This window comes from Mauremys mutica, chromosome 7, assembly GCF_020497125.1.
Source record: "Mauremys mutica isolate MM-2020 ecotype Southern chromosome 7, ASM2049712v1, whole genome shotgun sequence".
Lineage (NCBI taxonomy): Eukaryota > Metazoa > Chordata > Testudines > Geoemydidae > Mauremys > Mauremys mutica.
In genome coordinates this window covers 123,468,062-123,481,690 of record NC_059078.1, presented here as the reverse complement: position 1 = coordinate 123,481,690, position 13,629 = coordinate 123,468,062, and the positions used below count along the sequence as shown (strand labels likewise).

Sequence of the window (13,629 nt, the reverse complement as noted above, 5' to 3'; positions counted from 1 at the left end):
ACTGGGTATAAGATGGTTTGACTTTATCAGTAATAGGGATGTATCACTGAGTACTGGCCCAGAGAGGACTGAAGTCATCATTGGCCACTTCTGACTGGCCCTTTTTGGTCATGTTGCCTACCTTTGAGACAAAGTCCCTGCACATCAAACTCTGAAGATTGGCCTTGAAATGAGGCGGGGATGCTGCCTGGTCATGGACTGGTGGCGGCCACATGGCTGCCTTCGTTTAACCTGGCTGCACCAGATCATTAATAACCCCATGGAACTCTTAGACGCCTGGAATAAAGCTGTGCAGAGTGCTCACGGACACTCGGCGCTATGGTCCTCTGCTGTCGAAGCGTACTGTGGTTGTTGTTATAAGGATAAGCCCCCATTTAAGACAAAAGGAGTATGTGAACCCAGCCACGGGCTTTTGCTGAGTGTTGTTTTGGGTAGAGATGTGTCCGTGTATGTGTGTGTGAAGAACAATCAAAAAACTGGGAGAGACTGAGGACAGAACAGTGAGCGAGGCAGAGGCAAAAACCAAGAAAGCCAAGCAGTAGCCGATGAGCACAGTGTGACCCTGGAACAAACGAGAGAGAGAATTTTTGGGTCTGTGGACTAAGGGGACTTGGAGTTATAAGTAAGGCAAATATCTTGTCACGGTTATTTTTAGTAAAAGTCACGGACAGGTCATGGGCAATAAATAAAAATTCACGGAGCCCGTGACCTGTCCGTGACTTTACTAAAAATAACTGGGGGCAGGGCTAACTCGGGGGAGGAATGGAGTCCGATGAGTGAGGGGGGGACTGACAGGCCAAGACCCCCAGCTCCAGCGGCCGCAGCAGGGGGCACAGCCGGGAGGGGGCACATGGCCCAGGGGTGCTGCAGGGCAGGGGCACACAGCCCCCGATGAGCTCCCACCACGGGGCTGGGGCACGTGACCCCGGCTGCAGCTCCCGGCAGAAAACGTGGGGCAGGGGCACACAGCCAGGCTGCAGTCCCCCCACCCCTTGCAAACCATGGGGCAGGGGCTGCAGGGTCCTGATTCCAGCTCTCCAGTTTGCAGTTGTAAGCTGTTGCAGCAGGGCAGGAGCGCACAGTCCTGCCTCCAGCCCCGGCTTTAGCTGCTGACAGCTAAAGGTGGAAGAAGTCACAGAGGTCCGGTAAAGTCACGGAATCCGTGACTGCTGTGACCTCCATGACTAAATTGTAGCCTTAGTTATAAGCTAAGAAACTGCTCCTATTGTTCTTGGTTCCTCCTGCATTTGGAGAAGCAGGACTTTATATGTTTCGTGTAAATAAACAAAGTTGTATCAAATAAAATACCTGACTCTTTCCAAATTTTGGCTAGTCTCAATATTCTTCTTCCTGCAGCAGGAAAGTGCATTTGGCATGACCCTATTTCCAAATTAATTGATTTAAATGGGATCAGGATCATGCCAATAATTGTATTGCATGATGCCATATTGCTTATGTGGAGTTAATTATAGTCTATAATACAGTGGGCCCTCGAACAAAAATGCAATATTAAAGTTCCTATTTGCTTGTGATGAGGCAGGTCGTGTAATGTCTGCATGAAACAGGTATTTATGAAACGTCTAGAAAGGGTGCACAACAGAAGGTACATTAATGCTAGTAGAAGAGGAAGACTTTTCAGCTGTCTAAAATTGTCCTTCAGTTAGAAACATTAATGACGTAATGGTATAGGCAGATGGCAGAAAGATTCCAGAGTAACATTTGCTCTACTCCCTGGAAGTCTACTCCCCGGCCAGCTCTCTCCTGATTAGTAGAGATAGAAAGCACAACTCTAGCTGCAAGCATTGAAAGGCATTTTGAAATGTCCGGCTCACTTTATATCCCTCAGCTCCCCCTCATTAAACTGGACAACTTTCATTTTAAGAGCCACAGTTTTCTCCAACCCCCACAAATATGCCTTTGCCTTACTTTCACTGCTGTAAATTATTTACATCAGAAATGAATATTCAAGATGCTGAAATGCTAGGAAAATATAACTTGTGGTAAAGAGATGGATCCTATGCCATTTTAAAACTTCCCGCTTAATTATTTGTCTATGCTCCTTGTTTTGGGTCTTTGGCTCACATTTGGGTCCAGGAAGGTAGAGGACTACAGTAAATGTTCTTAATGTCACTCAAAAGATGCTTGGTGAGGTATGCAGTGTAGCTTTAACTCTGTAAACTGTCTTCAGGTGGGCAGAGCTTTTATCTGATAGGGGAGAAGGGAGTGTGTGACAGACGTAACCTGTGAAGCTGTGAAGCTTACTTTTTGCTTTTGGTTGGTTAGGTTTTGTCTTCAGAACTGAACATGTATGAGTCACAGAGTCAAGAGTACAAGTATGAAATAGAGAGACTGGGCAATGAGCTCCTGAATGTGAAGAAGAAATACCTAACGCAGAAACGCAAGGAGCAACAGACCAAGTAAGGAATAATGTTAATTCTCTCGATCCATCTTTCCAGCTAACCCTCATCCTTACGCACGGCACACCTCACTTGCATCTGAGTGGCTTACAAAGCTATAAATGCAGAAAAGTTTGGGTACTCTCAGAGTTCTTCCCTCTTCTCCTTGAGCAGGTCTAGAAGTTTTTAAAAAAATTATGTATATGTTTTTCTTTCTCATGTTCCTCTTCCTCCCTTTCTTTTCTCCCATCTTCTGATATGGCTTCCGACTTCCTTTTCCTTTCTCTGTCTCGTTCTTCCATTCTCTAGTCTCCTTTTTATGGCAACACTTATAGTATATTTGCTGCTTCAGGGATGGATGTTACTGTGTGAATGCTATTGCATTAGGATGGGATTCGTAATCATGGGTCAGGCACTAAGAAAGCACTGTCCTCCCACTAACACAACTGAACAATTCCATGGTTCACAAAGATCACCTGTCATAATTGTGGTGACTTCTGAGGGAGCCTAGGGTCATCCTACTGAGCTATCTGGAGATCAGTGCAAGGACTGTGAATTTGATCTGATATTGGGAAGGGAGCAAACTGTACTGAGTGGACCATTGGGGTGATACGTTTGCTTTCGTCTAAATCTCTCAGCAGATGCAAAGCAGCATGTTACACCAGCTGGGGCTATTTTTAAGGCTGTCATATTAATTCCTATGTTACCCACACAATCTAGGGCACCCTACTTATACCCTACTGAGGGCTCAGGGTCAATTTAGGCACCACCTAACCCGGTCAATTTAGGCACCACCACCCTCTCCCTACCGAGGGCTCGGGGTGTAAGACACCTACTCTTTCCCACGGGGCTCCAGGAAAAACCTGATCAATTTACGTACCTGCCCTCTCCCACGGGGCTCCAGGCTCTACGGGTCTGCGTGACTTTTCCCAGTGAACGAGCCTTATCCAGCTGTGCTTTAAACATCTATCGAGTAGCAACACACACAGAATATGTATAACCAGCAAATTTCTTGTGCTCACCCCTCCCAATACACAGAGAAGTTTTTCCCGATGGCCAGTCAGGATCCACTCATCTGGGGGTTCCCGGCAGTGCCTCACAGTCGTGCAGAGGGATCAGAGTTCCAGCAGCTTGATGTTGAACTGTGGTCTGGAAATGGTTCCCAAAGAGCATTGTTTTTCATTTTCATTATATAGTTAAAACGAGCTACCCCGTACAAACCTGTCACATTATCCCACACTCCTAGATGATAAAAATTTTAACCAATTACACACTGGCACCTGTGTGTCCTCCTTCCTGCCCAAGTTTTTTACATTTGTATCTTTCATGCCTAAATTGTAACTTAGTTGTCACCTCCTCTGTTTATGCAGATGGTCAGCATAAAAACGCTGGTCAGAGCTTATTTTACCATTTATTGAGTCTCTTTCTGTATCCTCCGTAATTTCCCAGTGCCTGGGTGTCTCTACCTTACAACCTTGGTGGTTATAATTCTCATTAGGGACATTCTGGAGGTGGGGGTGCTTTATCAGCAGCAGAACTTTTTTTTTTCAATTTTAGTGGTTGGTTTAATATGGTGTGTATGTGTGTGGGGGAGAGACTGATCAGGTCTCAGGCCTGCACCTAGGCAGGGGTTTTTGCAATCCTGGAAGTCATGCATGGATCAGTGTGCCCAGATCTGCGTCCACCAGGATGGGGTGGACCTCCTAGCCTGCTATAGATGAGAAAAAACATTCATTATCGTTATTGCTAAAGGCCTTGAGACTGTAAACTGTCCTTATCATTGGTGCAAGGACATACTTGGTTGAGGGTGATGTAGTGGTGTGTGCCACTTCTTCTAAGTGTATCCCCTCACTTACCAACATCACTTCGGTCATGGCTGGGTTGAGCTTCAGCCAGCTGCCATGGCCCATGGTCCGGAGACTATTTTGCAGCAACAGCGTCTCTGTGTCTAGTCCCAGTCTGAAGTCAACTTAGGATGGTCCAGGTATTGGTGCTGATCAGGTCTGGTTGGAGGAGGCCCTTTGCCAGTATATTATCTCACTCAGAAATAGGAGTTTGGATTCAAGGTGGTAACTGGGCAGCTCAGGTGCATCTACTGAAGGCTTCTCAAGCACTGACTGGAGTGTGAATCTCAAGGGATTTTACAAATATTAAAACTGCCAGCACCCTGGTGGGGGAGGTAGTTCTTCTGAGTGCATATTCCTAGTGTTGGGATAAAGTATCCCCGGTGCCACAGAGCCTTGGAGAAAAACCACACTCATTCGGGCTGCATGAGTGCTCCCTGTGGCTACAGAAATTCATTGCCCACAGCTTTAGAAGGGAGGAGCAATGCCCAAGCACTTCTTTCTTCTCCTTAGCTGCAAATGGAGGAACCTCAGCTGCGCCTACAGTCTTTCTTTGCCAGACTTCTCACCCCTTTCTACCTCAGGCTGTGTCTGAATCTTTTTGTATCTAGTTAGTCACTAGTGTTTTAGCCAATGGTCAGTGTTTTCGTTTGATGGTAGGCAATTTCCCTCTACAGTCACAGAGCACAGTTGTGTATTCAAACCGGCTGCTTTCAGTTTTCAGAAGTGACTAGTGTTTTTCGGGTGTTCCACTTGTGATGTCTTAAATTTGCAGGGGCTGGGTGCTTGGCACGGTCTGAAAATCAGGCTCCATTATGGTGCTTCAAGTTGAACCCCAAATCACTAGTCATGTTTGGAAATGCAGATATTTTCCCCAAGGAGAGGCTTCTAGGGGATGATGTTATTTTGCAGTTGGATGGCTTGATTTGCAGTAATGTTTTTTTGCATGAGCCAGTTTTCCTTCCACACATCTTCTCCCCCAGCCTGCCCCCTCAGACACTCCAAACTCCATTTTTCCATTTTCGTTGACTGTGATTCAAAGCTACCTGCATTTGTCTTTGCCTTAACTGTATTTTAGAGAGCAAGCAGTACTGATGGTGGAATTAGCAAAATAGTCAGTAATAACAAGTGACCTTTGTCCATCTGCAAATTGTATAAGGCTGCCTTGATGTTGGAATTATCAACAATTGTTCACTGCTAATGGCCTTCCTGGAGTTTTAGGATCAATACATGACGCTCCCATAATGTCTAACAATCCATTTCCAACAGTTAAGTGTCCTCTTGAAAACACTTTTAATGTTTACAGTTTGGACCTTGGTTTCACATTTGCTTCTGTGCGTTAGAAGAGAAGAAATACGCTCCTGTTTTGCTGTATGTCTGTAGCTAGAATTGATGTCCTGTTAGAATTATATTGAGAATCACATTACTCAGGACATGGCTTTTTTTACCTTGCAAGGGATGGTTATGTTTGAATCTGTCAGTCACACATAGTGATAAAGAGGTTCCTGTTGTTGGTCAGTTTATGCCAGTCCCATCAGTCTGTTTAAAAGTTAAGGATTAAATTCTGCCTGTAGTTCAACTCAGCAGGCCATCTCTCCCTGGCAGTCCCCTGGCAAGGGCTAGGCACAATGGCCATCCTTTGAGCATGGCTGTTTGTTCCCTGCTAGCCACACCCTATGTGTGTTCTGGGAATTCATCCAAGTGCCAATGCTGAGACTTGTCCAGGACCTCAGCGATTTATGTTCCCCCACACCTGTTTCAGAGGTTGACAGTATTGTTTTGGTTCCCAGCCCTGACTCACACTCCTCCTCTGGGAGATCACTAGAGCTGAGCGAAATTCTTTTGGTGAATAGTTTATTTGCCAAAAAAATGCAGTTTCAGGTTGACTGAAACTATTTGCTATTGATCCCTGTTCCAATGATTTATTTATAAAAACTAAGAAAGCTTCAACAGAAGAGACTGAGAAAGCCCCATAGCTCAGTGATTAGAGTGACCTGCAAAACCCAAGTCCAAATTCCTTCTCCAGCTCAGCTAGAGGCATGAATTAAATTTGGGGCTTCGACATACTCGGAGAGTGCCCTAGCCACCACTGCGCCTCCTCCTTCATTTGACCCAACTTGAAATTCTGTTGACATTTCATACTCAGTGCAACCCAAAAACTAAGCCTTTTTTTGACTTGATCGTTGTAACAGTGGCACACGTGACAGCGTGTCTGCTCTACTTGTGGCTGCCTTTGCGGATAAAAAGAGAATCCCGTTGGTGCAACAGCATTGGCAGCATTACTGACTATGACGGTATGCGGCTGAGTTAATGCTCATAGATAGCACCACATAAAGGTGCAATCTAAAGGCCTTTAGTGATTTGAACCAGACTGCCCTCTTTTGTGATTTAAAGTCTTGCTTCTTGAAGTGATGCAGCTTCCCATGGCTGTAAGATTGATGGACTTGCACAGGGCCTTAGCTTTGGATTTGGCTTCAAGCTGGAAATCTCGTGTTTGGGACTGTAAACGTTTAGTCCTCTTCAGGGGCGGCTCCAGGCCCCAGCACGCCAAGCGCGTGCTTGGGGCGGCATGCCGCGGGGGGCGCTCTGCCGGTCACCGGGAGGGCGGCAGGCGGCTCCGGTGGACCTCCCGCAGGCGTGGCTGCGGAGGGTCCGCTGGTCCCGTGGCTTCGGTGGAGCATCTGCAGGCAGAGCTCCCCCGCAGCGTGCTGCCATGCTTGGGGTGGCGAAATGGCTAGAGCTGCCCCTAGTCCTCTTTTTCTGCTCCCTGGCCCTCCCTGACAGAATCACCAGCTCCGTCTGACATTCTTTCTTCCTCCTTGTTCTCCCCTACCACTATGTGCTTTTATTCTCCAGTACCTCTCCTGGTTGCCTCAAACACCTTGGTATTGGTTTGATCTCCAAGGATTGGTCATGGGATATGGAGCCTTTAGTCTCCTCTAGGTCGCTAGCTTGAATCCAGATCAGAGACCTGATCCATTAGCCCTTTCCTGTGTGAGTAGCTGCCTTGACTACAGGCGGTAACCAGAAAGTCATTACCACCTGACAGCTTGAACAATGATGCTGTGTGAACGGTACCTGGTGCACAAGAATCGGCAACACTGCAGTTGGCACCCTTGCTGACAGCAGTTTGAAAGGACATGGAGCTGGGCCAACATTCTCACTCCAGGGTGGCAATACCTGTCACGATGAGACACCTCAGGCCCCAGGGCTGTCAGCCTGGTACCTTCCCTCAGCACTACATTGACTTTGTTAAAAACATTTATAAGTGGTTTGGTTTATTTGTGTGCATCTAACCCAACCTGTGGTTAATCACATGCTTCCACACAAATGACATGTGGAACAAGAAACCATCCCTGGCCTCTGTATGGGGTTTCTCGTGGATTTTTCTTTTTTCAGCTAGCATTTGTCCCTTGGTCCCCCAATATTACTAACTGTAGGAAGCCATTTGTTTCAGTGGGAGATGAATCCAGGAGCCAAGGAGACTGGGTGGGAATCAGCAAAGGCCAAAGATTATCTGTTAAAGCAAAATGACAAAAAATACAAGGAAATTGTATTCCTTCATAGTAACTGTTTATTTAATCTTAACTAAGCAGGGCTAGTCAATTTTGGTCCAGTTGACAAATTGGACTGTGATTTAGGAGGCCTGGAATCTATTCCCAGTTGTGCCACTAGCAAGCTGGTTATCCTTGACCAAGTCACTTCTCCTTTCTGTGCCTCAGGTTCCGCATCTGTAAAATGGGGATATCCTGACCTCTTTTGTAAAGCGCTTAAAGATCCATGGTTATTATAGTAAACTAGGATTTCATAAAATCTTGCTTGATTTATTTTAAATATTAGAAAAGATTAATGGAGTGATGCCAGATTGGAGGGAGGTCTCAAGTGGAGTTCCACAGGGATCTGTTCTGGGTCCAGTGTTGTTTAACATCTTTATGAATGACCTGGCTATAGGTGTAGAAGAGCAGACTGATCAAGTTTGCAGATGACAGAAAGCTAGGAGGTGTTGCCAATAGAGCATAGAGCTAAAATTCAGAGGGATCTTGACAATTTGGGGAACGGGGCTATGGACAACAAAATGAAATGCAACAAAGACAAATGTAAGATGCTACACTTAGGGAAGAAAAACCAAAAGCACAAATACAGAATGGGGGGAAACTGGCTTGGCAGCAGCACTACTGAGAAGGATCTGGGAGTTGTGGTGGATCACAGCTTCAACATGAGTCAGCAATGCAATACTGTTGGAAAAGAAGCAAATGCAATTTTAGGTTGCATTAACAGAGGCATAGGATGCAAGTCATGGGATGCAATAGTACCGCTCTACTTGGCGCTGGTTAGGCCTCAGCTGGAGTACTGTGTCCAGTTTGGGTTACCAATGTATAGAAAGGATGCAGAGAAACTGGAAAGGATCCAGAGGTGAGTGACAAAGATGATCAAAGGGATGGAATGCAAGCCATGTGAGCAAAGGCTGAAGGAACTAGGTATGTTTAGTTTGGAAAAGAGGAGATTAAGGTGGGTATGATAATGGTCTTCAGATACTTGAAAGGCTGCCAAAAAAGATGGAGAAAAGTTGTTCTCTCTTGCCACAGAGGGCAGGACAAGAGGCAATGGGTTCAAACTACAGCAGAGCAGATTTAGATTAAATCTCAGGAAAAACTTGCTAACTGTAAGAACAGTAGGACAATGGCACAGACGCCTAGGAAGGCTGTGGAAGCTCCTTCACTGGAGGTTTTCAAAAGGAGGCTGGAGCCATATGTCTTGGATGGTTTAGACACAACAAATCCTGCATCTTGGCAGGGGGTTAGACTAGATGATGCTTGCAGTCCCTTCTAACCCTGTGGTTCTATGATTCTGTGATTTCTGACACCTGTCTCTGAATCCTTGAGGTGTATCTCAGAAAATTGAAAATGCTGTCTCTTTATATTTATTCTACTCTGGATACCTGTGCCCTCCCCTCCCCTCCCGCCCGGGACCTATTAAAGAGTGAACGTCAAGCTCTGGATCCTCAGATGGAGCAAGTTCCTGAGGCTATAGATGCCCCACATATATAGTGTTGGTTTTCTGCAAATACAACAAGCTGGGTAATTATAACTGGAACTTTGTTAAAATTTGAAGACAGATAACACTATTTATTCATTAAAATTCAGCAAAGGAAAAACATCTCCCCTTCCTGCCTTTGATGAATCTAGCTGTTTGTTTGAAAACAAATGAGGACTTGGTAGAACGGGGCGATGATTAGAAACCCAAAGTCACAAAGCTCACGCTTATTCTAGTTCTAATGAGATGCTCTGACCGACTTTGGGCGGCTAACATTAGAACTCATTTAGTTCTAATTTTTAATAATTCTGAAAACCATCGGTAGTCGCTTAATTAGATACAAACAGACACCTAGTCTTGGCTGTTTAGCCTAACAGGCTTTAATCAACATATTTTTAATGATCTCTTGGTAGAGTGGTTGCATCACAGAAAGTTTGGAGGACACAGACTTACTTAGTTTGAAAACACTGTTGCATAGTTAAAGTGAAAAACATTTCTTTCTTTTCCTTTCCCTCTTTGTTTCCTCTAAAGGGATAAGGAGCGAGTGTTGGCTAACTTGGAGCAGGAGTATCCAACGCAGAGAATGGACGTTCCCCGTTTCACTGGGGGAGGCTTTGCTCTCACCAAGCAGCCGCCCAAGGTTATGGCCTAAACTGGAGTCATCTCATCATGTCCCACTTTTCTTGCTGAACTAAATTCGTTCTTGGGTGTTTTAGAGAATGGTTTTAGAGTAACTCATATCAAATGTTCTTTTTGGTATTACTGCATTGTTTTCATAAAATAAGCTTATTCTAGAGTGGCCAGTGCTGTAATTTACATACTATGGGCTAAATTCTGCCCTTGATGGCACCAGCATTACCACATGTCCATGGAGCTGCACAGCTGGGACATATGCTAATATTTCTTCCTTGTTACTGTGACTTTTTATTTAGAATTGTTACACCCAAAATACTTTAATATGCACAACTATATACCCTCTATCTACCTTCACCCCAAGCACATATTCCGTTTATCCATCAATTTAAATCTACTAGTAGGAAGGAGAAAAACAGAAAAGAAGGAAAAAGGAATAACAAGAAGCTCCATGTCCTATTTTAAGCAAATGCAGAGTTGAAACTCTTTGCTCAGATGTTCACATGAGACGGGTTTTTTTGTGCAGGAGTAATATCATTTGGTTTATTCAATATTTGCTACAGCCATTATTAAGATCAAGGGAGTTTCTGGCCACAGTAGACCGACCCGTTGTCCATTGTTAAGGGATGCAATTCTGCATACTGGATGTGGATACTAAGTGACTAATTATGTCTGTTCAAATAAGCAGTCTATCTACTCTGTCTCGAACCTGCCATCCTCTATACATTGTTTCTTCTGAATCTGAACTCAAAACATGGCAAACTTTGCACTTTAATTTCTGTTAGGAGAAAGATCCTGAAACATTTTTGTAACTTTAAAAAATTGTTTTTGCAACACAGCGTGAGCCCTCCAACCTTTTCGGCCAAAAGAGATTTAATTACCATTAATTACCAAGTGATACGACAAAATCACTGCGAGAGGTGCTGAAGTATAGAAAACTCACAAGCTGTAAAATAAAATGTTTTGGAACTGATTTCTATATGGAATGCTCCCTCCTGGCCTAGGGGATGAAAAACTAGTCCAAAGAGATATGCTGATAAATATTTAATACAAAAAAAAACCCCTTTGCAGAGATTTTGATCTTTGCTTTGGTGGAATACATAATTAAATATTAAAGCCACTGTGGGAAACTTTTAATAGAAGTGTTTAATTCAGGGGAATCAAGTTAAATACAACAGGGATCTACTTTGCTGTTACATCAGAGACCAGAACACCGAGTCATCAGATCTATTGTATTTTTTTCTCTCTGTCAAGTATATTTACACCACAGTATCATTTTAGAGGAGTCTTATTGTCTGAATCTTGTCTTTGTGTGTGTGTATGACATTTCAGTATAACCACAATAATCCAATCACAGTAAAGTCAAGATGGCTGACCTGGATATATGAGTATGAAGACATTCCAAATAGGGTCTAGGCCATTCTTTAGAAAGGAGCTGAATTTCCAGTAGTTACTATAAAGCCAGATTCTTCCTGTTTACTCAGACTGAGTAGTAATGTATTCTGGGAGTAGTCGTGTTGAAATATATTAAACTACTCCCAGAGTAAATCATTACTCCATATGGGTAACAATGGAAAATTGGGCTCAGAGAACCCCAGAAGCCCAGCCCATTATGGATAAGTCATTTGTTTATTATTTCATATCTTAACTGTACCATACAGGGGCCAAATTCAAAGTTCATTCAAGTCAGTGGATGTCTTTCCATTAATTCAGATCAGGATCTAGGAGAGTGAGTGTGATCTAATGGTTAAGGTGGGGGGCGGGAGGGGGAGTAGGCACCAGGATGATTCCCTGCTCTGCCGCCTTCTGCTTATGTGACCTTGGGCAAGTCCCTAACAGGCAGATTCTGCCACCATTACTTGCACTGTGTAGTATCTAGTGTCAAAATAAATGGGACTATGAATGGAATAAGGTACTATTCAGTGTTGAGTAAGGGAGGCAGAATCTGACCTTAAATAGCTCACTGTCTTAGTTTACCTATCTGTAAAATGGGTATAATAATACTTGAGTGGAGAGTTATGAGGTATCATTCATTCATGTTTGAAAAGTGTTTTAAGGTACTTAGTTAGATGAAGAGCACTATAGGAGTGCAAAGTACTATGTATGATTTGTGACAACAAGTATGCTTTCCACTCCAAAGGGATGAGTAATGAGTATGAGCCCACTTGCCAAGTGCAGTAGATAGCAATAAAATGCAAGGAGACTAATGTTAGGCACCCGAAGTTTGAATACATTGGCCACTAGCCCTGCCCCAGCTCAATTGCATTAACTTACCGATTTCAGGAGAACTAAACTTGCTCGGGGAATTTGAATAATTAAGAATTGTTGCTAATAACTTTTATCATTGCCAGGAACTAAGCAACTACAGCCTGCCTAATTTACAGCATCAGAGAGTCCTGAAACCTTATGTAGGTTCAGGCATTAAAATTGACTAAAGCACACCAGAAACAGAACAAAATCCCCGAGACTGTAAAAGCCAGAGAACTTGAAAATCGTTGTCACTGTCTGTGAATCTGCATGGTGCCGAGGCGCTTTTAATGCTCGAAGATTTGACTTACACAGCAGGAAACGACAGAACTTTAATGGTAGCATCATTTGTTCACTTAGCCCTGCGTTGTAGGCAGCATTTCTGAAGGGCTCATTTAGGGCCCGTCGCTGAATAGTGATAATTGAATCCGATACTGGGCGAGATGTAAACCAGAAGGGATAGGCACACTTCATCTTTGGGTTGCTATAAAAGCACGTGAAAAGATGGAGATGTAGGGCTCGATCCATGCCCACTGAAGTCAATGGGAGCCTTTCCACTCACTGAAACAGGTGTTGCATTAGGTCCATAGCAGTCTGCCTGATGAGTGTATCATGGATTCTAAGGAACTTCTCTTATGGTGGGTGTAATACTTTATCAGTGTTTGATTTCAGAGCTCAGGAGAGGGACACACACTACTTTAAGACAAAGTAGCTTCCCTGAAGAAGCTTACTATCTAAGACCCTGACCCTTTAAGCTGAGGTCAGTTGGTGCAGAGGAGTCTGTGCGCATCACCTTGCAGGAGCCGGGCCTCACTCCGACAACATACATGATATAAAAAATTCAGCCACAGAAGTGTGAGCTCTCTAAGAGAAGGGACCATCTGTTTGCTACACGTGTACAGAGTCCCTAGCACCAGGCGGCCCGGATCCGTAAACGGGACCTGTAGGCACTACTGGAGTGTGAATAATAGATAGCAGCACACACCATGTGCCTGATTGTCATCTCCTACCAGTGTAAATCAGGAATAACTCCCCTGAAGTCCTTGGGGTTTCAGTGGTATAAGGCAGATCACAACCAGGACCCACCTGTGGGGAGATCAGTATTGCAAACGCATAATAAGAGGGGATGGAGGTGCTCACGAATAGGTGCTTTTCCAAGTGTCACTGAAGAAGGCGTGATGTGTGCGTGGAGTGAGCTGTGGCTGGAGCAGCAGGAGAGGAATATGGTTTTAGCAATATGTTCTAAACGGCCTAGAAGAGTGAGACACAAGACACAGTGTGGCCAGCCAGGAAGAGGCTGCAGTAGTTTACAGGAAAGCTAACCAAGGTGGTAGCAGCCTGGGGAAGAAGAAATGAGACATCACTGCGGTCTAACACTGAACAAAGCATCACTACAGAGACACTCTCCCTCTGGATACACTGGCTGTCAGGTAGGTCTGTCAACATTTGCACTGTAAACACTATTATCAGAGCTT

The 13,629-nt window shown here is 44.4% G+C and overlaps 1 protein-coding gene across 3 annotated transcripts in view; it reads left to right on the top strand.

The window, feature by feature from the left end:
• Positions 1-11,124, top strand: part of CFAP58 (cilia and flagella associated protein 58) — a 96,218-nt gene extending 85,094 nt beyond the window's left edge. For all 3 annotated transcript variants that reach the window (XM_045023250.1, XM_045023249.1, XM_045023251.1), the window contains 2 exons: positions 2,284-2,417; positions 9,806-11,124. In XM_045023250.1, the coding sequence (XP_044879185.1) occupies positions 2,284-2,417; positions 9,806-9,926 (255 nt within the window). In that variant the 3' untranslated portion in view covers positions 9,927-11,124. The remainder of the gene's footprint in view (positions 1-2,283; positions 2,418-9,805) is intronic.
• Positions 11,125-13,629: the final 2,505 nt, after the last annotated feature.